A 26,673-nucleotide genomic window follows, 5' to 3' on the forward strand; every position below is an offset into this window, starting at 1 on the left:
GCTTCTACTGGAAACCCCGTGTTCACCAGGGACAGCAGTTTTTTCATGTAGCTCTCTTACGGGGTACTGTACACCCCTGAAACACTTTGAACAGAGCATTGGGAATAAAGTCAGGACCAAGCACAACCTGCAGTGTGATGCTTCCAGTTTGGTTCCTTGAAAGCCGTAGCTGTTTCCCATGGAAGGACAGGGAGGTGCTGTGGCATGGCCAACTTCACTGGCAGCCTGTCCCAGAACTGGCAGCTGCCTCTTGTACATTCTCAACTTCCATTATCACCACTTAAGCAGATAAGCTCTTTGGCTATTGCAGCAGTGCTGGTGAATTTAGTTTTACTTATCTTTTTGGCAGCTCTCAGATCAGGCAGTCTTTTACGAGTATCATCTGAACTTTATAGGTTGCAACATTTTTTCTCAAATTTCCATTCCCGAGGCTGCCTCGCAATAATGCACAAAACCCCATTTACATTTTAGTATTTAAATCTTTTATGGACTGATACGAAAATCTCCTGTGCCCTAAATATTTTATCTGAAATATAGTTTTTTAAATCTTGTAAATTTTCCTCTATGGGGCTGGAAAGCTGAGCACACCCTTGCGAGGGGAAAACCTTGCAGCTGGGGGTAGTCCAGGGTCTCCGAGCAGAACCCCAGAAGCAGAGTTGGAGAAGCTCCTGCCTTTCACACTTGGCAGACATATTTGATTTTTTTTAATGCTTTTTATGTCCAAAACCTGCGGCTGATTAAACTGCAGAACAGCAGGACCTAATTCCACCGCCGTCCCACACCGAGATGAGCGGGTGCGAGGTGTTCCCCGGCCACGTTGGGGTAATTGCTGGGCTCGCCTGGATCGTGGCTGCGGCCGGCGGGCAGGGTGCGGCGAGGCAGCGGGAATCTCTCCGTGTCCTTCGCAGGCCTTGGCAGGGCGTCAGGGAGAGGCAGCGTGGGGATGCAAACAGCTGCTAGGTGGATGCAGCAGGCTGCCAAGCTAGTAGCGAGCTCTGAGCGGCAAGGCTGGGCTTCTGGCAGGGAATTGCCAGCGACTTACACTGCAGTTTCTCTGAGGTTGCTGGAAAAGGGCCCAAACCACTCTCTTTTCTGGAAAAACAGCAAGCTAGAACCCATTTATTCAACACAGCTCTAATGCTTGCTACCACAATGGTGCGAAAACTTGCTTAGCTGGAGTCCCGCGCCGGTGCCAAGCTCCCTGCGCTTGGCTCGCTCTGAATCCGGGGGATGGCTCCCCGCTAATGGATCAATGGAGCAATAACCTCCTTCAAGCATTTATGTAAATCTCACTACCTTTTACGCTGCTGATAGCAAGGGATGACATCAGCAGCATTAATTCCTGCTGGGGCAGAAACGATGTTGCACGCAGCCACAGCACCACCACGGTCAAGCCAGCTGCCGTCATCTGGTTTTTCGTGACATGGCGTTTTTCTCCTGCCCTGCTGAGTTGGGGGAATGTTGCTCAGGCATGGGGCGGACTTCTGCGCAATAGGGATTATTTTTCTTCTTTTGTGATACATCTCAAATCCAAATTGGATTAAATCACGATCTATGTCTAAAGTGAACTGTTTAGAACAGATTCTCAGAGGAATTTACTTCTGAAACAGGAATATTTGCATAGCATTTTAGGAGCAGTTTTTAATGAACTAGACATTTTCCAGCATGTAGCTTGCTAAAAAGTGCTAAAACCCAAACATGGACAGGAGGGCTTATTGACTAACCCCTGTAAGTAAGCAGGGCCAAAATAACTTCTTTCAAGGGGGATTTGGGAAACCATTCTTTGGGAACTGAACGATTTTCATTGCAATCTGATTTGTTGCTTGCTTACCAGAAAAGGAGTATGTCTGTCTGTCTACTGCGTACTGCAGGGTTGTTCCATAGGCAAAGGACCTCCAAATGATTTCTTAAGAGTAAGCAAATCTCAGAAGCGCTTTGTTTGCTATAAATTGAACTGGGAGTGTGACATGTGTAGAACTGATGTCTTTGCTCTCTATACTATGTAACTAAACTTTTAAGAATATTGTCTGTCTTTCCCTGTATGCCTGAAAATTTAGGAACACGTGTGACTGAAAGTCCATCTAGTCTGGCATCCTGCCTCCATACAATGCAAGTGCCAGATGTTTTGGGAGTGGGTATTTGTAACTTCTGGACATAAGAGATTTTTTTCCCCCCCCTTCCAGTATGCTAAACTAGGGTCTGTAGCATGAGTATTTGTGTTTCAGCTAAACTTAAAAAAAATACAAAGTAATTAAAAAAAAAAAATTCTTAGTACTATAATTTTTAATCTAATTGCTACCATCATGCCAGTCTATACCTGGTTTCTCCAAACAGTGAATTCCTTGGGTTCCCTGAGCTCCTTCTTCTAAAGCCCTGCACAATTCCAGTTCTCCCCCTTGTCTATGCTAATGCTTCCTGCTCCGTCCATGAAAACTGCTGAAGCCCCGTTTCCCAGCTTGTCCGTGTTCACCTCGCTGTCTCTTGCCATCCGTCTCTCTCCAACTGAATGTCTGTGCAGAGCTGGCTTCCATGGTTACTACTAAAATAGGCAAAGGAGATATTTTTGGTCGGAATCTGCCAGTTCAGCAAGATCAGAATGCTTTTGGGAAATGTTCTGATTACAGTGAAATTCAAGCAGGATGTGGTCTAGCAAAATGAAACGAAAAATCTCTCCAGCTTCCTCCAGCTCACCTGCATCTTCTCAGACCACTGATCTCCTGGGCCGCCCGGTGCCTTGCTCTGCCATCAGGGAAACCTGCCACAGACAGCCCCGTGGCAGGGCATTTGTGTGGAAATGTTGATTTTTCTTGTTCTTTTGTTCTAAGTGTTCACATATCAAAATCTTCTCTGCCCCGTGTCAGCCAGGATGCCTTCCCCTCAGCCAGCTTCCTCCAGAGCATCCATTTCTGTTGTCAGACATCTCTGCAGGTATTATTTATTTTGGATGTAGAGAAAAGCTGTTCAGCCACGCGATGGCCTTTGCTCAGTAACACATTGCTGTCACTTGTCCCTCCTGGTCTATCCTGTCTGTTTCCCTTGTGGCATGTCCCAGTTAGGTTGTAGACCTTCTGACGAAAGGGACTGTCCTTTTTTTTTTATGTACCATGAGACACATCCTATACTTCCTCAGCCTGAAGAACTTTTTCTTTTTGTCTTTGAAATAGGACCTCCTGCAGTTTAGATAGCTGCTTTTTTTTTTCCTTTTCCTTCCCCTCCCCTTACAAACAGCGTTATACTGTTCCCCCGTTAAACTTCCCTCACAGGTAGTAGGACAGGATGAGCAGTTCATGTGCAGTTTTACACCTCACAGCTCTGTGTTCACACCCGTAATGGTTTCATAAAGCTTCTGAGCCTTTACAAGCCCCTGCAACTCCATCACCCAAGGAGACCATGACCAGACCGAAGGGTGTGTGGACCTTATCTGAGTTCTGAAACCAGCTCTGCTGTCCGCAAGTCACTTCGCTACCTTAGGGTGAGCTCCTGGTTTCCAGTGCTCTCCTGAGCACAACCGCTTTGCTGCTGTGGACCTGTCGTTTCCATGGAGGTGAAACTCCTCTGGCCAAGCTTTTCAAAAGCACTGGAAGAGCACTTCTCTCGTTGCACTTATCCCTCTTTGCAAATTGCAGTGTGCAGCGATGAGAGACACTAAACACATCATTTTTAGTAAGTCTTCAGAAAGTGGGATTTTTAGCCCAGTGGACAGCAAAATGTGGGGCAGGAGACAGCCTCCCAACATGTGCAGACGGCTTTTTTTGAACGTAAAACATTGCATCCCACTGCAATGCAAAACCCACATGCCTTTGTTTTTAAACAGACACATACATACTCTTACACTCTTTTTAACAGAGTTATCAAGGTGTGCCTGCACTGAAATAACCAGAGGACGAACATGTGCTCTGCAGCCACTATCCTGTTTCAAGATTTGTTATTACCCACACATGTTACGCTCCCGGTGGGCCAGACTGGAGGGTTGCAAGGAGCAGTGATGAGCCTGTGCTTTGGATGACCTTGCTTTCAACAGCTTGCCCGGAACACGAAAAAGGTGCAAGCAGTTTGTCCATAATCAAGACATTACAGGAAGCCCTTCTGAAATACTCGTGTTTTAGCGAGTTGAACCTGCGTCTTTGAGTGGTGATGCATACTTTTGATGGCCCTCCGGCGGGGACCTCCTCCTCCCAGTGCCACTGCTCAGTCGCTGCCTAAAATGGTGTTTGTTGCCAGTGGTGCTAAAACTGGGGCCAGACCAGTTGATCTCAAGACTTACCTGAACCAAAACTAATGTAGTTCCATTTCTGAAATCCAAATAGGCAGTGACCCGTGTGCCAGCACCTCTCTATAGGCAGCTGTCCATTTGGGTTTCAGGAACAGAAGTACCTTTAGGAGAAGTTGCAGAAATTTCTTGTGTTCCAATAGAATTAAATTCCAATTTGCCAGGGAGGTGCTGCCTGACTTCTCCTACCACAATCCCCATCAGCAGGATCAGACATGCTCTTCTGTAATCAGAGTTTAATGGCTTTACAGTTCGTGGGTTGAGCTCCGGTAATTGACTGTCTAGAGCCGTTATCTCCCTGCAAACGCAAGGGAAAACCCCTTTCCCTAAAACTTGGCTAAAGGAAGTTTTATTTGGCACGCGTTAGCCCACACTTGCAAAGCTGAAGGCTGTATATGCAGTTGGTTAACACAGATCACTTGAAGTACAGTCAGCAGATATGTTAGGATTAATGGAACTCTCTGATGGAAACATCTATAGGTGAACCTCATTAGATCCACATCTGCAAATTTGAAACCCTTCTACCCTGTTTGGGGTTTGTTATCTTTACAGATCACCATGAAAAGTGGAACAGCTGTGAGAGCTATTATTCAAGCTGATATATAATGACTGCAAAAAAAGGTAGGGTGTTTAGACAGATGATATAAAGAACAGATTTGCAAGAGGATCATTAAATTCACACTCCTCTGAAAGGAAGGGCATGAGTGAGATCCTCAAGCCCACTGAGGTCAGTGTTCCTAGGGATATTTTCTAGACTTGTCATTCCATTGCCCATCAGAGGAGGGACTGGGGTGAGCAGGAAAGCGGAGGAGGAGAACAGCCTTCTCCTGCAGAAGGAAGTCACCTACATAGGTGTCCTCAGAAGCTCCATTATGTCTTTCAGTTGTTTCAAAGAGAAGTAACATCCTTATCGAGTCCATCCAGGAGTGGGACTCGAGGATCCTTATGGGTCCCTTCCAACTCAGGACATTCTATGATTCTGTTGACAAAAACAGTAAGAGCTTCAGTTGCTTGCGAGGCACTTGGTACCAGGCTGGGCCTCAGTCTAGAGGAGGCTGACGCTGGAGGACTCTGCTGTCAGCAGAGACGTCAGAGCGGAGCACGTGAGGGATGTCAGCACCAGGTGCATCAGTGCCTTGGGTCTGGCAGAGGCGCAGCTTGGCATGCCAGCAGTTATTCTGGGTTTGGTGACCAGCCAGTCTTGAGGCAGATGACGAATCTTGTCTGGTCTCTAGCTTGAGAGGGGCGAGAAGCAGCTGAGTGCTACTGGAGTTCCTCCTCCAAATGTCCTGGTCCTGAGGAGAGAGAGCTCTCTGCCATTGCAGGGCTGCTCTTCCCCCAGTCCTGTCTTAGCTGTTCCTCCTGCCTCGGGGCTGGGACAAGGGGTGAGTGACTCCAGGGACTGTGCAGATCTGCAGAACGTCAGCAGAGAGGGGCACAGACTGGAGACCTGGTTTTTCCTCCCCTGGCTCTGGTGAAGACTGCAGGCATTATTTGGGGGTAAAAAAGCTTTCCTTGCTTTCAGCTCTGTGTAGGAAAACAGTCACTTTATCAACCACTTGGCATGTGTGCTTCAGCGAGGCAGAGGAGGCATGCGGAGTCTCCATAATTAATATCAACGACTTTCTCAGAGGAGGGGATAAAACCCGAGGCCTGAAAACTTAGATTCCCTTCTGGTGCTGAGGGGAGGAGAATAAGGGAGGTATTATTAGAAAGCATTTCTTTTATTTAACAGATGTTAAATAGCACTATACCACTATATCAATCTGTCAATTAGACTAATAGGAAACAGCATATAGAAAAGTTAAGCGAATTGTACGGGGAAACAACTGCCCCTCTTCTGCAGGGTCCCGGGTTTGGGGCCCGGGGCCGACATGGCCCCAGCAGCCGGCGTGGAGCATGAGGAGCAGCCGCACGTACGCCAGGCGCGTGTGGATGAACAGGGGAAGGAAGAGTTGTGGACCATCACGGAAAGAACTTGTTGCAGCTGGCCAGGTTCTCTCCCACCCTGTCCTGGTTGTCACGCTTGAAACTGGGTTAATAAAACCTTTAAAGCGGAGACCACCTTTGGGGTTTTTTTACAATGTATATGTATCATGCTGTACGTGTCAGTGGTGTTAATCGGCATTTTCAGAACCTAGGTGGATTAAAGTGTGGAGGGGAAAAACAAACCTCTAATGGATGATTAAAGGTTGAAAAGCGAGCTTGGCTTTGCAGTAGCGTGCGTTGGTCCTCAGTCAGACCCAGCACCGCGACAGGAGAGACGGGTGGTGTTTTTCTCTCGGACACTGTGTTGCTTCCTTAAACTTGTCCTGGTGATCCCCAGCCCCTGCAGCCAGCCGAGTTTGGTATGGTTTTACTAACATAGCTGCGTGGAGCCCAAGGTTAAGTGATGGGAATTTCGAAACAAAACAAAACAATAAATTAATAAAATGAACGTGTCACCAGCTGATCCTCTTCTGACCACCATCTGTCCCCTGATCATGTGATGTCTCCCAGCTGGCCACCCAAGAGACAAACCATGCAAGATCATCATCACAACATATGCTGCTATTTACACATTTTTAAAGGTAATAGTTGCTAGGCTGTCATATTAGTAGTTAAAAGTAGTTATATGGAAGCTATGGGATTTTTTTTTCTTTTTTTTTCTTTTTTTTTTTTTTTTTTGAGGAAGCCAGTGACTCAGCAGGTATATTTCTGACAGAGGCATGTTCAGGGTTGGATCAGTGGAAGTTCCTATGTACAGTATATGTGATTCTCCCCCCCTCCCCCTTGTTCTATGGTATGCTGTCGTGCCTTTTGTAATAAACAATAGAATAAATAAAATAGAAAGAAGGCAACGATGCTACAGTTTTTACTGGTGTACCTTTTAGGAACGTTATGTGCTCTCTTTGCCATCTCCAGGATGCAAACCAAGCTGTGCATTTTTAAACTATTGTTAAGATCAAGGATGTGGTTATGAGAAGACTTACAATTTATAGGATACTTAAGCATTAAGGATTGAGGCACAGAACATTTCCTGGGGATTAACGACTGACTGGGTGAGCCTCAGGCCATTAACCCCTGCCTGTCATTAATAGTCAGGAAATGCCCTGCAGTGAGGTCGTTATTGCTGTTATATGCTGAAACAAAATAAGAAAGGTCCAGTGGCTTATTTATTTGTATTTTACAGAACAGGGTTATACTGGGAGTGTAGGAAATTAACAGCTTTCTCCTTAACTGGTCGTACTGCTTGAATTAATGCAGTTCTTGCATCTCACCGTTTTGTGGAAGATTATTGTCAGATTGCACGAGTGTAAGCGGGGGCAGAATTTGGCCCACTGCTTGTCTTGCATGATATTTAATACGACGAATAAGCGCTGCTTCTCTGGTATAACTGCTGGCAGAATTTAGCCTTGTATAGAAACCAGCTCAAAATGCTTGTTTTACAGCAAAGCAATTTATTCACAGTTCTAAGTATCTTGCAGCCTTTTTTTAACTCATTGAATAATCCTTTTAGGTTCCCCATAAAGCAGGTGAAATGCTTCTGCTGCAGTCCTAAGGCAGAACACAGGCTGCAGAAATAGCATCTAAATTACTGGGAATACAAAATACACATACTGTAATACATACCTACAAAGGCAAATTCATACTGACAGGACTGCAGTGTGTGCTTATCAGCAGCAAAACATCTCAGGGAAAAAAAAAAGTGGCTTTATATTGAAATTGTATATGCATTTCTCTCTATATTTAAACACTTAAATACTATTTTGTGCATGTTCTTAAACCCAGATGCAGGCTCCTTTTTAATGAGCCTCCCTGCTTAAACATTTATTAGCTTAGAGATGTATAGTTTTCATAAAGCTGGCTGAAGCTTTTTGCAGAATATCTGCAAAAAAAGGGTCTTTTTTTTCTTTTCCTTTTTTTTTTTTTTTTTTTTTTTTTTGTGTACGTGGCCTCAGTCCTTGCAACCTCCTAGAGAGTCTGTCAAGGCGCAACTTAAAAGCTCGTTCAGGCGACCATGACCCCCTGCTAGCAGATTGTCTGCCTAAAAGGTAAGGGAAAGCTAAAAAAGAAGTAGAAACTTAAAAGTAGCTTCTCAAAGGCTGCATAGATCTTTTTTTTGTTAAACCTAAAGTGTTTAAAAGCTTTAATATTGATGGCCTGTCAACTTTGTCCTGATTCTTTGGCTTTCAGTTAAAAGGTTTTTGTTGTTGTAGCTTATGCAGTTGCTCTGTTGCTATGGAAACGTGACATCAAAATGACGTTTCTCTGTTTAAAAGCTTTTAACTAAATTCCTGCCTGTCAGATGTAGGCCCCATTTTGTGCACTCAAGCTTCAAGCTGTTGCAAAAAGGTTTCATATGTTCTGTTGTCATTCAAATTCTTTATCCACATATGCATGTCTTGCACTACAAAAAACCTAAACTAAAAACTCAATCTATATTAAGTGTCCTCTTTTAAAACCCTTTTAGGTCAGTCAGCAATGGCTGCAGCAGAAATTCCCAGTTACATTGTCTCTTCTCAGACTGAGAAACACAGGAGGGCCAGAAACTGGACTGATGCAGAAATGAGAGGTTTAATGCTGGTTTGGGAAGAATTTTTTGATGAGCTGAAACAAACTAAAAGGAATGCCAAAGTTTATGAGAAAATGGCTAACAAACTCTTTGAAATGACTGGAGAAATTCGCCACGGAGAGGAAATAAAGATAAAAATTACAAATATGACATTCCAGTACAGGTAAGCTTCAGTTAATTCTTTTTATTTTAAGAGATTTTAGCAGGGACAACGCAGTGATTTTTGCCTTTCAGAAAGAAGTCTCCTACAGGAAATCTGTTGATAAAAGATTAAAGATTGTTCATATCGCTTTTAAAATTCTCTCTTGCCAGTGCTGTTACGTCATTGTTAATTTTTTCCCCCATTTCATGTCAAACTCTGGGACAACTTTGTTTCTTTATAATTAGCTAGTGTTGTTATGATGCAGAGAGATGGAAATGTGTTTAGTGGGAAAAGAGATTTATTTTTTTTTTTTTCCTCTTTGCTGAGGGGACTGATTGTGTTAGCCTGGCAGCAGTTCCTTGCAGTGAAACTCCTGCAGTTTGAAGTGGCCAGTGAGAATCAGTATTGCAAGGCAAAGTTTAAAAAAAAAAAATAAAAAATACAGAATAATGTTTTGGGGGGCTGAAGCTCCTAGATTTTGTTCTCGTGAGTTGAAGGGTTACACTTCACGGGGCCAAGAATAATTGAATGTCTTATTACTGAGTGACACACATTGCTATAATTATAAGCAGCAGCAGCGAAAGAACTATTATATCTGCAGAGAGAGAATCGATGTGCACCGTCAATACTGCTCCAAAGGAGTCGGGGGGAGGGCGGAGGTGTCTACAAGGGGATGATAAAGAACAGGCAGTGTCAGTCAGGAGGGGAAGTTGGCTTTGGAAAATGCGAGGCGTTTGTGCATTTGTTGTTTGCGGGGAAAAAAATAATTAGAACTTAACAGAAATATTTGCATATCTTCCCCCCCCCCTTTTTTTTTGTTAATTCTTATCTCTGTGAGGCACAAACTGCCTCATACTGGAAATCCTGAGTGGTGATTTTAGCTATGTGCTTGTAATGCAAGAAAATCAAATATGTGACTCTTTTATTTAATCTCTCCTCAAAGCTCGTATTAATAATAAAAAAGGTTATTACAGCAGGCAACCATGTTAAAACTGCTCGCTTTTCTGTAGGGCAACCTCACTGTATTTAATGCAGAGAGTACTCATCAAATAGAAAACTAGGGAAATCCTGTAAACCCCTTAACTTTGAATGTCCTTCTTCTACGTTTGTATCAGCCATAAGCATAATGTTTAACATAATTTCCCATAATATTAAACTTGATGTTTTGTAGCAAATGCTAATGTCTCTAAAATGTTTTACTAACCCTGCTGTAATCCTTGCAATTCTCTTCACCCAGACTGTGGGTGAGAAAGCTGGAAGTATGATAAATTTTTGCCCAGCATCATCCAGCAATTCACACTCGGATGCAGATTTAGAAGTCGGGAGTTGTTGGCTACCAGGCCTTTGCTTAGTCTGCTAAATCTGCAGTCCTCCCTGCTGAGAAATACATCTCGTGGCACCGAGATTTTACAGGTGTCTAGCAACGCTGCACGATATTTAAGTGCCGTAATTGCCAAGTGGAGTAGGTTATTTCTGTCAGCCTTTGTTCTAAATTTTCAGTGTTGTCATCAATCAAGCCCATCTCAGCTTTTCTAATTAATGTTTTTACTTTAAAGTTGCATTTGGGGAAGGGAAGAAATAAAATCAGTCACGTACATACACTCTGTGTGTGTGTGTAACACAGCACTTTTTAAAAAATTCTTATTATGTTTCTGTGAACTTCTAAGATTGCTTCTCTTGCATGTTGTCATGCTGCTTTTCTATTTTGCAGTGCATTGCAGCTCCCTGCTTATTGATTAAGATGCTAATTTAGGAGAGTTAGAAAACTGCCTTGCACTGTCACGGTGCTGTTTCATTTTGTACTCCCGAATATGAAATGCATCTTTCTTATTGTTTGTTCTTATCCAAAGCACGCCTGTGTGCTTTGCTTTCAGGGCGAGGTGGTAGAGAGAACAGGGACAAACAAAAGCTATGACTTACAATTTCTAGTTTTCTGGGTACTTTTTGTTGCTGTGTGAGGATAGGAAACGTTGTGAAGAAACTGTAAATGATGTGAGTTGCCACCGGCTGCTGCTTTGCTGTGAGGCAGCTGAGTTTTAACCCACATTTTGGTGCCTGCAGGATACTTGAGGAAGATGCTTTACCTCACTGTGTTTCTGGGCATCATCACTGCACAGTGGCATAAACTGAAAAAGATGATCCTGAGAGTGGGAAAAAAGCTCTATTTTGAGATAACACATTGTCATGATTACGTAGGGTTAGTAAGCGTGTGACATGGGAGAACATAGCACCAGCAGCAGGAACGAGGCGGGTGTTCTGCACCCCAGCGGTTATTTCTTCCCACCGCTTCAGGACTACTCTTTTAGGCAACTGTTTACAGTATTGCAAAGATGCTATGGTCTATAGCCTTACTTTGATAGTCAGAAATTAACTGGATTAGAATATTTAATCAGATAATAGTATTATTTAGTGATGTGCCACAATTTCATAACAGAAAATAAAATTTCTGTCCTACAAATTGCTATACTTACATATATGCATGTATACCTTTTTTTTTTTCTTCAATAAAAGAAAAAGCAGTACTTGAATATTTCTGCTGGTCCTTTTAACCAAGTTCAGTGTTGAAAGTGGCGTGTCTTATCTTGGGACATCTCTTGAAACAAATCTTAATGATATGAAACATTGAAGGATCTAAAATAGAAAGCAGTGAACACATTTGTAATGGTGTTTTCCAGGCTGAGGATCCCATAGCATTTTAAGATGCAGACCTGTAAATACTGTTTCGCTTCTTTTGCTCAGTGAAAGCCATTACTCATTGTGCAGAAGGAGTCAAAGTCAGACAAATGTATACCCAGGTAGGGGAGGAATGTCTCTTAGCCAGTAATTATTGCAGTTGCTGCAGCTAATGTAACTACGCGCATGCTTACGGGGGCACCGAGCTTGGTACATGCTCACAGCCCAAGTATTCACCCTGGTTCTAGGTATGTTTGGATCCTACGTGGAATTTTCTGCTGCCAGATAAAGTTAGTTCAGGTGTAGTTCGGTGCATGTAAGCATCCATTATAAAAGCAATTTTAGGGTGATCGTATCCCATTCCTCCACGTCTGAGGTAAAAATGTTATTCAAACGTTAAAATGCCATTATAGAAATCTATTTTATGTCATTATTTCCTCCTTGAATTCTTGTGTTTATTTCTGACTGCCCTATATTTCAACAAGGTGACAAGAGAATGAGATGATGTTTAGAAAACACAATTAGGCTGAGATGTGGAAAGCTTTCTTTATTAAGAGAAATGGAAAAGTTTGTGACTTGCTTGGAAAGAAGGCAAAGAAATACAAAGGAGTTCTAGAGGTGCATAAAAATATACAGTACTATTTTTCAGAATATAAAGCAGATATTTCTTTTGCCATAATACAATAAGTTATTTATTGGAATTGCAAGGCAAGAAACATAAAACTATTTAAAGTCATATAAATTTGTATTATACTGTATAATAAGCATGTGGAACTTGTTACCACTGAAAATCATTGACACCAAGAGAGCGTGGTAGGTTATTGTACTATTATTATTTTTACTAAAGATTAGGTTTATTAAACAAAAATGCAGACATTCTTTGTCTCAAATTAGTGTTATAAAAGACAACGGGTTTCAGGATATTACTAGCTGTCAATGGAAAAGTAAGCAAGGGTCTTTAGGGGTGAATGTCCCCCCAAAACCTGTCCACCAAAATGACTCTTGAAATATTTAGCACTGACCTTTGTCAGAAGTGAGGCAGCGGGACGATGGGCTGATCTGGGAGCGGTTCCTGTATTCCTCTGCATTACCGTAGTCCAAGTGCATTTCGAGGAAACTATTCAGGCAAAAATATACCATGACCTGAAGTAATTCTTACTGGAGTCTCAGTATATTAAAGGACCGTTTCATCCACTGTGGGAATTGGCTGAGTGGAAATTTTCGCACAGCACCATAGGTGGAGGGAAAAATTTTTTTGCAGGGGCATTTGAGTAAAATTCTGCTTTTAGGAATTGCAGTAGAATCTGTAATATCTGCTGTGGATAGATCAGCCACCAGGTTTTTAATATTCGGTTTTAAAGACACCTGTGCGGTGAGCTGCGTGAACCTCCCTATTTCTCTCTCTTGGAAGGAGGAAAGGCTGAGTCAAACCTGCTGGAATTTGAAGTTAAGCTTTCTGATGTGCTGGTCATCAAAAGTTTTGCTGAGATTAGCATGCCAGCTCTTGCCGTTTAGCATCACTTGGAATATGTGCTGAATTCTTTCTATTATGTAGGCTATTTGGGGCATTCAGCACATATAAACCCGTAATTAGTCCTTCTAAAAGAAAGCACTGTCCTGTCATGGCTCATATGCTGATCTTAATGTGTAGCAGTGCGCTGCATCTGTTGTTATAATATTTCCACTGACATAATACACACGGGCTTATGAAAAAGAAGCAGGGTTTGTATAGCTTGCACAGTGGTCCACAGTTTTGACTAATTCCCTCAGATGTTTAAAAATAAGAACTGAGTGAATGCAAATTTATTATTTTCAAAAACATCACCCTCCCCAAAGCCTAGGAATCAGGATGCAGCTGTTGCTTTTTGATTTGAATCACAGTCAATTAATGTTAATGATTGGTAAATTTGAATCAGTCTCATGATTTGAATAAAAGATTAGTCTAATTTTTTATTTTCATGTGTACATGATAGCAATTAAATATTGTTGCTTGTGTAATACATTGCTATACTCTATGAGATTAAGCAACTGGAATATTTGACCTCTGCTACAGCAAATGATAAAATAAAAGTGTGGCCAAATTACTGCAGAAAGTTAAATTTGAATATTTTAACATCTTTCTCTTTAATTTCAATAATTTATGGCAGATGCACAACTTAGTTCTGTACTTTCATACCTCTCTCATTTCCTCACCATTGATTGGTTCGTGAACAGTTGCTATTATTTATTTCAAGAGCTTTTCTCAGAAACCCCAGGAGATGGATCTTGTATCCATTCCTTAAGGCAAGTAGTAATATCAAATACTGTAATAATAATAAAAAAGCAATAGTATTTTGAGCAAAGAGTAAAAAAAAAAAAGCAAGTTACAGATTGCTTACTTTTTTACTGACTAAATATTGATGATTTAAAAAAACTATCTAGAGCATAATATTGTAATAATTTTATTTTAGAAGGTGGATTAATAGGCACAGAGAATAAAGTCTGAGGAAAGGTCAACGGCAGCACGAATTACTCAACTGGTGTCTCAGTCCATGCAGTGGAGCATTTTGGTGGTAGGATCTCAAAGCCCATTAATTTATTCACTTCTCTGCAATAAGACAAGCAACCACCTTTCAGATTATCTGGGTTGACAGTGTTTTTCATACTTCAGATATTTGTCTACTGGAAACTCGACTTTGATCCCTGAATTTTTGGAGTTCTCAGTTGCCTCCACTCTCAGCTGGATTTTAATAGAGACTCATGAAACAGCAACAGGTCTACATAAACTCAGCATGAATTTATTTTCCAAGCTCTGCTGACTTTCTCACTTACCCCTGTTTCTTACCTATTTCTTCTGCCTGGCTTGCTCACTCAGGCAGTGATTTGCCCAATTTGAAAGTGTTGAATGTTTGGCTCATCTTAGTCTCTCATTACTGGACTTTTACATGCCAGCCTTGCTACTGTCCTGTTTCTTTTTAACTTCTTCATTTTTCATTAAAACAAACAAACAAACTAAACCCACAGAGAAACAAAACAAACAAACAAATACAACTTTACATTTTGGATGTAACTAAGACCTGATGTGATGAGTTATGGTAATGACTGACTTAGAGCAGTAAATTCATCTTTCCTTTATATTTCAGTTCTGCCAGGGTTAGGCTTACCTCAATGTAGGCAAAAACTCTTAGCTGTCTCACTAGGTTTTCTGGACTTCTGACAGTTGTAGGAAAAAATATTTGAAGTGAATCCTGAAACTTGATATTAATATCCCAAGCACAACTACAGGCTGGGTAGAGAATGGATTGAAAGCAGCCCTGAGGAGAAGGACTTGGGGGTGTTGGTGGATGAGAAGCTCCACGTGAGCCAGGAACGTGCGATTGCAGCCCAGAATGCCAACCATGTCCTGAGCTGCATCAAAACTAGTGTGACAGGCAGGTCAAGGGAGGGGATTCTCCCCCTCTACTCTGCTCTCGTGAGACCCCACCTGGAGCACTGCATCCAGCTCTGGGGTTCCCAGTACAAGAAGGACATGGAGCTGTTGGAGCAAGTCCAGTGGAGGCCATGAAGATGATGAGAGGGCTGGAGCACCTCTCCTATGAGGACAGGCTGAGGGAGTTGGGGTTGTTCAGCATGGAGAAGAGAAGGCTCCAGGGAGACCTTACAGCAGCCTTCCAGTGCCTAAAGGGGTCTAGAGGAAAGGTGGGGAAAGACTGTTTACAAGGGCATGGAGTGACAGGACAAGGAGTAATGGGTTTAAACTGAAAGAGGGTAGATTTAGATTAGATGTTAGGAAGAAATTCTTTGCTGTGAGGGTGGTGAGGCACTGGGACAGGTTGCCCAGAGAAGCTGTGGATGCCCCATCCCTGGAAGTGTTCAAGGCCAGGCTGGATGGGGCTTTGGGCAACGTGGTCTAGTGGAGGGTGTCCCTGCCCATGGCAGGGGGGTTGGAACTGGATGATCTTTGAGGTCCCTTCCAACCCAAATCATTCTAGGATTCTACGATAATGTTACTAAGTCCGCTATTTGATTTGTTTTTACCACAAAGCTTAACCATCGCCACTATTCCAGTGAATGCTCTCCTGTTTGCCTCCACCTGCAGTATTCTTACTTCTTTCCAAACGACTGACACTCCCTTCCTCCTTATCTTCTCATCTCTCCATCTATTTAATCCTTTTTTTCTTTATGTATGAGCCAAACTCCATACAGGTAAATGCTTGCTGTTGGTGCTGCTTTTAAGCTAACAAAGTTTTCTCTGCCTGGCAGTGATCCCTTTTCTTAGCCCAGAGCTATGGTAAGCAGTCAGAAGTGGAAGAATTAGTATCCATTCAATGCATTCAAGCCAGAGAAATACCTGGGTTTATATAGCTGCAACCCTACAGCTGTGCAGGCAGATAATAAACTACAGCTCTTTCTTCAAAATCATGATAGTTTTGTCAAAAATGGGGTCCAGGTACACAGCTGACCTCAGAAATAAAACCCAAGGTACTGACCTACTCGGGCAAAATACCCACTCATGAAAACTTCTGCTAAGTAGTAAAAGAATAAACATAGAAGATGTAGGCCTGCTGGTGAATGGGGTAGATGGTTTAGTGATAGCAGATGCAAGTAATAAGGCTGAGGATACTTGGTACCTTCTTTATCTCAGTCTTCATTGCCCAGGTCTCAGTCTGCTGTGCCTGGAGCACGGTTAGAGGAAGTACCAGTAGTGGAAAAGGACTGAGTCAGTAATCATCTCTGAAAGTCTGTGAATATTGAGGGAGGTCCCTGGTGACTGAAGAAAGGCTGCTGTTGAACACATCTTCAGAAAGGGCAAGAAGAGGAATTAAAAGTTGATCAGCTTCCCTTCAACTCCTGGGAAGATCACAGAGCAAGCCACCTTGGAAGCAATTTCAAGTCACGTGAAGGAGAAGACGGTGACTGGAAATAGTCAGAATCATATCTGACCAACCAGCTTGCTTTCTGTGATTACATGACTACATCTGTGGATGAGGGTAGAGCAATGTACGTTGTCTAGCTTGACAGTAGAAACCCTTTTGACACGGCTCCAAGAACATCCTTGTAGCCAAGTTGAAATGTTATACTCCAAATGGATGGATTACCAGCTGGGTGAAAAACTGGCTTGATCATTGGCTTCAAAGAGTGGTAGTTAATGGCTTGTGCTCTACCTAGAGGCTCATTCCAAGTGGAGGATGGAGGGGGTTGTACTGGGACATGCCCTGTTTAATATCAACAACCCGAAGGAGGAGATGGTGGAGTGCATGCTCACTATTTTGCAAATGTCGCCAAACTGGGGGTCTGCAGCCTGCGCACGCGAGGGCAGGGCTGCCATTCAGAGGGACCTGGGCAGGCTGGAGGGATGGGCTGACAGGGACCTCATGAAATTCAACACGGACAAATGCGAAGTCCTACCCCTGGGATGGTCAAATCCTCTGCGCTGATACAGACTGGGGACGGACTGGCTGGGCAGCAGCTGTGCTGATGAGGACTTGGGGGTCCTGGCTAACGCTAGGCTAAACTCAAGTTTGCCCCCAGAGCAGAGTCAGCAGAATAGCAGCTCTGAGGTTTCCCCATCCTTTTTGGGACAGTGTTTTGCTGTCCTCAAGGCTCAAACCCTGTCCCGTGAAGTCATAATGCAGCTGCTGGACCTTGCACTGGCATGGCGGAGATGTGCTCATGCACGGCTTTTTGCTGTCTCGCCCGTGGGGATGACCGACCATGGGGAATGCATTGCAGTGAGCAGCTGAGGGTGGTAATGTTTTAAACCCCATTGCTTGAATATACTGGGGCTTTCAACATGGGCAAACAAATGTGGAATGTGGACTTGGCTAGTAGCTTATAGTGGTTTAATTGTTATGTTTTTCATGCAAATAGCCTAAACAATTGAACTAAAAATAATCAATATCAAATGATGGTTGCTGTCAGCCCTGTATTTAGCTATTTTGTATCTGTGCTTGATGGTTATGCATGTATTTGTAGGTTGTGCTAGATATTCTCTGACTATGAAATCGCAGCAGCAGGTTGTGAAACATGTATGAAATTAAAATTTTGAATGCATAGAGGGCATAAAAATATGGACGGCTGTGGAGGCTTTGCTATGCAGGACTATGATGTGCATTTCTAAGTAGATGGAAAAGCTCATCAGACCTTGTAAGGACAAGAGAAAAAAAGGAGAATCCTTAAATGGCTTTAAAATCTAAGCAAATCTTTCTGCTTTCTTTCCTCACTGGTGGATTTCCCCTTACTCTAGGCTGAGAGCTGTTTAAAAGGAAGAATTTCAAGTTCCCACTTTTAAGTTTGGCACTGTTTTTATCATGTTTACATGTTATTTAATTCTATCCTTTGCAGGACCGGTGTGGGCAGGATGGATTCTCAGGAGGAAAAACCTGAAAGGCTTCAAGAAAAGGGGGTGGGCCAGGTGTCCAGGAATAGTTTTTTATCCTTTTTTCTGCTAGCTGGAAGAATTAGATTTGGTTCAGCTTTTTGTTCATTTGAATGAAATCTGGTTTATGAAAATGCAGCATTTGTCATTGGTCTTGCCTTTCCTGTTGTGTTCCCTTGCTGCATTTTTGATTTAAAGTAACAACTGGAAAAGGCAAATAAAAAGAAAGTTTGGGACTCTAACTGGGCACTAGCATTTCTTTGAGATGTATAATTCATCTATGCACCACAGTTTTGTGTTTCTCAGTAAAAGTAAATAAAATAACAATGGGTACCAAGTGGGATAGCAGTGAACTTTGTGTTAGGAGTGAATAATAGATCTCATAATAAGATGCATGTGAAAGACAAGGTCATGGTTGATAGTCCTTTCACTGTAATGTTTTTGGGCATGCTATTTATAATGCCTTATTAACTGTCTTTGTTGGTTTGGGGTTTTTTTTGGTATATTAATGAAATTCTATACTTCTTCCTGCACTGATCTTTATTCTCTAACAGATGAGCAAACATCTGCATCTCATGGTTGTTACTAGGATGTTTACCTGGGCAATTCAGAGCTTTTAGGCAACATTAGGAAAAGGATATGAATTATCTTTATAGCCATTTGTATTTATCATGGAAAATAAATATTCATTCTTCAAAGCATGGAAGGACAGGGCTGCCTGTAGTTTGGTAAAGGCTGTGGTGTGTTGCCTACTGTTGTCAGGGACCACTGTCAGACTGGTTAGTCTGGCCCTCTGTAAGGGGGAGAAAAATTACTCTACAACCACCATAGTACTGTTTCCATTGGAAGTTGTAATGTTCTTTATTTGTATTGAATTTCATTTGGGGTTTACATGCAACTTTTAATCACAGGTCAAAACTAGGAAAAGAAACTGAAAGGCTTCGTTGGAGATTAAAAGAAAAAAGTGTCTAATTTTATTCTCATTAAAAGCATTCAGTTCGACTCCTAAATGTGACCAGAACAAGTGTTTTGAGATAGAAGATCTGTATGAAAAGTACTTTTATAGGAAAACAAGCTTTAATGTTGTATGCCTTTTCTTACAGGAAATTAAAATGCATGACTGACAGTGAAACTGTTGCACCTGACTGGCCTTACTACAAAACCATTGATAGGATCTTATCCAAAGTGACAGACCACAGTGATGTGAAAATGCATGAAAATCAGCAACCAGGTCCTTCTACATCACAGACGGAGGCCTCGCAGTCTCCATCAGCTAAGTCTACACCTCTCTATTTGCCATATAACCAGTTTACATATGAAGGAAGGGAAGAGTGCTTTGAAGATGAACATTCGGAGAGCTCGTCAAGCTTACTTTCTTACAAGCTGAGGTAGCATCTATTTTTTCCCCCCTTTCTTGTATTTCACAGAGTGAACCGGATCTGCTATGTGAAGGGGACACCCTAGCACGTTTTTCTCTAACAGCTGTTTTATCTTTTATGTAAATTACAAATGAGATCTGTTCCCCAATCTCAGTCACTTTGCTGAATTAGGGCATTTTCTTTATTCCTTTAAGAGAGACTGGAAGGGAGTAGGAGGACTAGGCAAAAAGTTGTGTAGTATTGCCAAAACTCAGCATGCATGTCACTGCTCACATGAGGCAGAGTGTTTACAATAGGAGTATAGGCATGTTCAAGAGAGTCCTGCAGTGCAGTCAGAGATTTAACATACTGCTTAGGTGATTTTTGGCTTGCTCGAGTTTTGCTTTTGGTACGAGTATGAAATTTCTCTGGCTTCAGCTATATTAAAATGGTGAAAAGATGCAAACTAAATATTTCTGCGGACACTGAAATGTTACTCATGCAGTTTGAAGGTCCATTGCAACATTTTAAATACAATTGAGAATGTCACTTTTTCAAAGTAAATGCTAGTTTGAGAATGCAAACATGTGTTTCCGTTTCTGATAAGATTGGAGTTCTCTGGAAAGCAGTGCTTTAACAAAAGGCAGGGTTGTACACTTGATATAAGTTTTAGATTTTACTGGTCTCATTTTTCATCCAGAGTGGTGTGAAATAAGAGTTGATTACAGTTTTCTGGCAGGAAAAAAAGTTGATTCTAGAGATCCTTATCATGAGTCTGTGAGGCTCTAACTATAACAGTAAAATTATCTGCCAGTCATGCAACTGAGAAGGTGTTGAGCTGGGAGAAGAACCAACCCAACAAGTTTGGATTATTGTTTCCAGGCTTGCACTTGGATTAATAAAACTAGGGTAAATTCATTCAATTATTCAAGCAAATAGCCCTTGAATAGCTGATTATTTTTAAAAACTTTTTTTGGCAACTGAATATATATTAGAGTGTATCTTTCTTGAACTGTAGCAACCTTTTTGTTGACAAGCAACATTTTTTTTCATCCCAGTTCATTGTAAGTAGTTGATATCCCTGATACACAATCTTTCTTGATTTTAGGATTTGAAAACTCCAAGATCACGTTTCTTATGCAATGACTTTTTTTCCCAGTTCACAATTTGATTCCCAATAATGTTATTTAATATTTAATTAGAAGGTCACTTTTCCACAAATATGAGGTGGAGTTTATTCACTAGACTCTTTGATAATATCAGACTTTTAAAAAATACCAGATGTTAAGTTTCTTCATCTTAAGGACAACTGCAGGACAACAAAGATTTTGTACAGTAGGTGACTGGTAGGGGAGGACAGAGGTCACCATGCCAGGTTTCATTATTTTAGAGTGTAGACAAGCCATCACAGAGGTCAAGCTAATCAACCATAAACGTGTATCTATTGTGCTTACAGTCTGCACATGGACTCCCACTCTCATGTAGCTGCTTTCATTTACAGCTAAAGTGGACTTAAACCACTCTAATGGAATTATTTCCATAGTGATAAGGTCTGGAAAATTTAGGCTATAATGCATTTTAGCCAGCTTCAGGTTCAGTAATTACCTTTGTCCAAGGTAATTACCTAATCTCTTTTAGTAAAAAATATTTTAACTTTACTTGGCCAATTCAGCTGGCTGCAAGTCTGTATGGCAGGTAACGATGCTTTGTCCTTGCAGTCGGTCAGGCTGCAGCGCTGCTGTTGCCTGCTAAGGATGGCTGTGCAACAGGGTTTGGAGCTGGAGGGAAGGGTAGCTCAGCTGTCAGTGTGGTAGGACCTCCGTAATACGTCGCTCCCTAACTTACTAATGCAGCCGTGCTCTGACAGTATGCACTATAAAAGAATGTTGTGCAATATAGTATGGTGCGTGTCACTTAACAGCAAGGTATGTACATATTAACAAGCTAAAATACAGTTCTGCTGTGTTTCAGAAAAGAAAAAGTTGAGTGGTAGATAACATTTGAGAGATTAGTATGACTTTTCAGGTGCGCATTGCGATCGGAATAAAAATTGGAAGGCACTTGTGCATGTGGGGCATGTATCTGGAAGGAGGAAGAGTGGTATTGCAATAGACATAGGGGGTTTTGAAAAGCTTGTACAGCTTTGACCTGTTTGGTATAGCCTGGTGAATGAGAGAAGAGTAGGAAACCCTTTTTTGGCCAGCAGAAAATGCAGCGCTTGCTAATGATATCAGATGGGTTAAAATCACTTACAGCTGCCATGGCAAGACAAGGAAGATAGTTCTATTAGAGTTACTAATGGAAAATTATGAACTGAGAAGCACTTTTCAGCTTAAGCAATTAGTATGTAATCCTGTATTTGAAAAACACTTTGAAATAGCCAACAAGAGAGGAAGGAATTAGCATACAAAATTTGGGTCCATCTTGGCTTTTTTTGTAAATGCCCTTGCCTCTAAATGGTACACAGCTGATCTAACAGATTCAAAAAAGGAACTGAAGGCAATACTGGGATTCGAAATTGAAAGAATGTTTCAGGTCCTCAATTTCCCTCTCAGTTCTTGTACTTTATGGCTATGCAAACCAATTATTTTGAAACATATTTTGAAAAATATACACACAGATCTGTATGTAAAACATAGATGCATTTTACAGCTGTATATTTTACAACTGTATATTGCTTATTTTTCTGTAAAGCAGACTATACACAGGTCAGTCAAGTGTGCAAAGTAAGCTTATGCTATGGGATTTTTTTCTTCAGTATCTTTTTTAAGTCAACTTATAAACTTCTGAAAACTTTACTCTCAAATACAGCTTTTGAGTGTCAGCTATGTATTTTCTACTATATCCTTGAACATAGCAGGAGGCTACTTAGCTTTTTAAATTAAACTTAAAAAAATTACTGAATTTAATGCTTAGCTTTCATGATGGAGAAAAATGTCAAGATTTATACTTCAATCAATACATACATACTCTCAGGCTAAAAATTCTTTGCATTTTATTTGAAATTCTTTCAGTTTGGGACCTTCTTACAAAAAATCCAGTTTTGCTAGTTAGCGATATACAATTAACGTGGGATGAAATGAATTTTTCTTTTGTTGCAATTTGCAGATGAGAAAAACATTTGGAATCCCTATTTCCCTTTAATGGGGTGCCTGCTATTTGTTTGGTATTGTTCTAGCACTGCTCTTGGGCATCAACAAAGCTTGTATTATACTGCAATGTCCATCAAACATCTGACCATAATAGAATTATTCTATTATGGTCAGATAATATAATGCAATGTGGTGGAGTCTTGTACTGCAGCTTAAACTTTTAAATCTGAATTCCTGATATCACTATACATAACTTTTTATCTAATTGAAAACAGTGCTTTTTTCACCCTATGGATTAATTTATAGTCTTTATTTTCACTGTTATGGTAATGACAGAAAATAATTATACAGACAGTGAATGTCGTTCAGACTTCATCTGTTGTGCCATATCTATCGTACTGAAAATGGGGGTGAAAGAGTTACTTTCGTAGATTAATAGACCGTAATAAACCCACCAAGTCATCTAGTCTGACTTCCTGTTAAACACCATCCATGTGTTTGAATTCAGTTCTTCTGGTGTGGAGCCCAGGAATGTTATGGAGGGGGTTCTGTGACATGCTCCCTTCAGCAGAGGACTACTGCACTCAGGAGCCCCATGTCTCTGTTGTCCTCCACTTCTTTGTTCCTATGGTTCATTTGACTCTTGGAACTTTTTTACTAGATATCCAGTCTAGATCTGATATATTCAGAAGATGGAGAATTCATCTGTTCCAGTGATTAATCCCTTGCTTAAACGAGTGCTTTGTTTCTAATGTGAATCTAGTGAATTAAACTTTCGGATGTTACTTCTATTTATCTTTCTTTTCACTATAATGGAGACCCTTTCAGTATTTTTCACTTTTTGCCTCAAGGTAGTTGTGTACCATGATCATACCATCTTTGGTATTCTTTAATTTTTAGGTGTAGATTAAATAATTTGGTACAGAAGGTTTACACATGGAGATAGAGCAAGACTTGGTAACGTGAATTAACCAAGATATGAATTGTTTAATAGAAGTGCATTAAAACTTGGTGAGGATGCTAATTCAGGAAATAACAGTTTTGGCAAAGGCTTTAATCTTTCTAAAATTATGCCATGGCTATTTAAAATCTGAATGGGCAATGTCTACAAAGCAGTTCGAGCTTTAGGCTATGCGCATTATGTAGTGCATCTTAACTCCTTATGCAGACTTGTTATCATAGCAAGATGCTTTGCCCAGGCTCCAAGCCATTTTTGTGGTTCTTTTCTACACTTCAAGGATGAGTCTCATTAATTCCTGAATGCATTTAGCTGCATTTGAATGAGCCTAGTTTACCAGAAGATCCAGGTTGCTTGATTCTCAGTCCTCAAACTCTGAAGATCTTTGTGCCATTTCTAATATTAATATTAATATTATTTCCAGATAATTGTTAATTATTTTCCATAAAGATGTCTCAGATTTGTACATAACTAAAAAAGCACAACCAAGCCAGAAACAGCTGTTTGTAGTTGAAAGTCATAAATTCCAGAAACTGATGGTACCAGAGACCCATTTGCCATGAAGTAGTCATAAAGGAAGATTTGTTTTTATGTTTTTGTGGAGGTAACACATTTTGATAGATAGACTACTCTTTGTATTCAACTCCTGCTTCATTAATTATTCACACACATCCCTGAAATGGGCCTTATTGGGTGAGTGTAGGCAATCAATCAAGGAACTTTTAATTGAACAGTGAATTAAATTGATATTAGACAAGTGGACAGCAAATGCATTTGAGACTTGCCTAATATCTTGCCTAATTTTATCTGGAGGTTTTGCTTTGTTCTTCCTGGTCCCCAGTACATACTGTCATTTCTCCTCAGCCTAGATGAGAGGGAACGTTTTCTTTCCCTTGGTTTGCTTCATGTGAACCCCGCCTGTCTGTTTTAGAGCACAGTGTGGAAATAGCTTTGCAAGGTTCTGCTTGAAACATGGTCCCCATGCCAGAGCTCTTCCACACTTCGTTTGTGTGTTCAGAGGAATACCAGTGCCAGTTCTCTTGGAGGATCCCTGTGGTAGACACTGGAGGCCCAAGAGTATCAGCAGATTGTATTTGAGGTCCTGGATTTCCTAGACCCCTCTTACCTCCAGATTTCAAAATCTACCTTCAGAGACTAGGCTTGGCAAAGAATGGAGGTGCTTCTTTGGCAGAGGCTGTGGATGCTGTCAGGATCTGTTGCACCCCTACTGTCACAGAGGTGTTGGCTGCCCAGGAATGCAACATGGAGAATCAGCAACAGGAACCGATTGGTGTTTGCTACAGCAAACATTGATAATTTCTTATGCTCATGCCTATAGATTGCGAAACTAGACTCACTCCTAGCTGAAACTATCTGAGGATACTGGTACTGGTGGATTATTCAGTGCTGAACCCATGTTCCTATCTCTGCTTCCCTCTTGACTTTCTTTTAGAAAAAGTTACTGACACTGGAGAGGTCTGTCTGGCGTGCTACTTAGGAGACCTAGAACTTCTCAAGAAAGATGGCTCAGTATCTGAGGAAACACTTCAGTATTTAAATAACTCCTTCAGACATCACTGGACATTTTACATTGTTTCATGTTGCTGAGGGTTCTTTACTCATAAATTAGATTCTTTAGATCCTTCTTTTGTAGACCCCTTCTCAAGAGCTCTCCTTCAAGAGCTATTCTGCAAGAAGAGAGCATTGTAAATTCCAAGTTCTTACTATGGACTTGTGATCATAAAACCCTCTCCAGACGTTTTGCCTCTCTTTCCTCTCTGGACCTAAGACAGTTATTGGACATATGGTTATATGTCCTGCAGGTTCCTGATGGACCACATTTGTTTAACTGAAAAACAGATAAAATCCTGTACAGACTCTAGGACAACACTTCAAAATTTTTTTTCTTCTCTTAAAAATAAGGCTTATTTTAGATCTTTCAATCAAAATCACTCCATTTCCTTTTATCATGGTGGTTTTCTTGTAATTTTTTTTTTTTGTTGGTCCCAATTGAAATTAAAAACCATATAGCAGCCACAATTGCCAAGAAAGTCACACAATACTCAGTGCAGCACAGTACTGTTGACATGCCTCAGAATTTCTCTCATTCCTTATTAAGGACTGTTCTCACCAGGGCTTATTTTGACAAGACACAAGCCCTCTTGTGGCTCTAGGAGACAGTTCTTGTTTCAGACAAGAGGTCTTACTATAGCTACTTTCTAGTAGAATAATAGAGTCACAGAATTGTTTAGGTAGGAAAAGACCTTTAAGATCATCAAGTCCAACCATTGACTAGCACTGCCAAGTCCACCACTAAACCATGTCCCGAAGCACCACATCTACACGTCTTTTAAATACCTCAGGGATGGTGACTCAACCCCTTCCCTGGGCAGCCTGTTCTAATGATTGACAACACTTTCAGTGAAGAAATTTTTCCTAATATCCAATCTAAACCTCCCCTGGCATAACTTGAGGCCATTTGCTCTTGTCCTATTGCTTGTTCCTTGGGAGAAGAGACCAACACCCACGTGGCTACAACCTCCTTTCAGGTAGTTGTAGAGAGTGAGAAGGTCTCCCCTCAGCCTCCTTTTCTCCAGGCTAAACAACCCCAGTTCCCTCAGCCGCTCCTCACAGGACTTGTTCTCTAGATCCTTCACCAGCTTTGTTGCCCTTCTTTAGATACACTCCAGCACCTCAATGTCCTTCTTGCAATGAGGGGCCCAAAACTGTACACAGTACTCAAGTGTGGCCTCACCAGTGCTGAGTACAGGGGGACGATCACTTCCCTAGTCCTGCTGGCCACACTGTTTCTGATCCAAGCCAGGATGCTGTTGGCCTTCTTGGCCACCTGGGCACACTGCTGGCTCTTATTCAGTTGGCTGTTGACCGACACTCCCAGGTCCTTTTCCATGAGGCAGCTTTCCAGCCACTCTTCCCCAAGCCTGTAGCATTGCCTGGGGTGGTTGTGACCCAAGTGCAGGATCCAGCACTGAGCCTTGTTGAATGTTACGTAACTGGCCTTGGTCCATCGATCCAGCCTGTCCAGATCTGTCTGTAGAGCCTTCCTGCCCTCCAGCAGATCAACACTCCTGCCCAACTTGGCATCGTCTGCAGAATTACTGAGGGTGCACTTGATCCCCTCATCCAGATCATTGATAATGGGATTGACAGTGGGATGCCTCTCCTTCCTTGTCTATTCCTCCTAAAGGGTTTATAGCCATCCATCGCAGCACTCCAGTTGTGCGAATCATCCCACCATGTTTCTTT

The 26,673-nt window shown here is 41.6% G+C and overlaps 1 protein-coding gene across 2 annotated transcripts in view; it reads left to right on the plus strand.

The window, feature by feature from the left end:
* The window catches only part of MSANTD1 (Myb/SANT DNA binding domain containing 1), a 45,136-nt gene that overhangs the window by 14,596 nt on the left and 3,867 nt on the right, over positions 1-26,673 (plus strand). Inside the window, exons 1-3 of one of the 2 annotated variants that reach the window (XM_054824479.1) lie at positions 8,225-8,304; positions 8,724-8,988; positions 19,102-19,386. In XM_054824479.1, the coding sequence (XP_054680454.1) occupies positions 8,735-8,988; positions 19,102-19,386 (539 nt within the window). In that variant the 5' untranslated portion in view covers positions 8,225-8,304; positions 8,724-8,734. Of the gene's footprint in view, positions 1-8,224; positions 8,305-8,723; positions 8,989-19,101; positions 19,387-26,673 lie in introns of those variants that run through there. The other variant, XM_054824477.1, reaches the window with a different exon arrangement.

This window comes from Grus americana, chromosome 4 (assembly GCF_028858705.1).
Source record: "Grus americana isolate bGruAme1 chromosome 4, bGruAme1.mat, whole genome shotgun sequence".
Taxonomy (NCBI): domain Eukaryota; kingdom Metazoa; phylum Chordata; class Aves; order Gruiformes; family Gruidae; genus Grus; species Grus americana.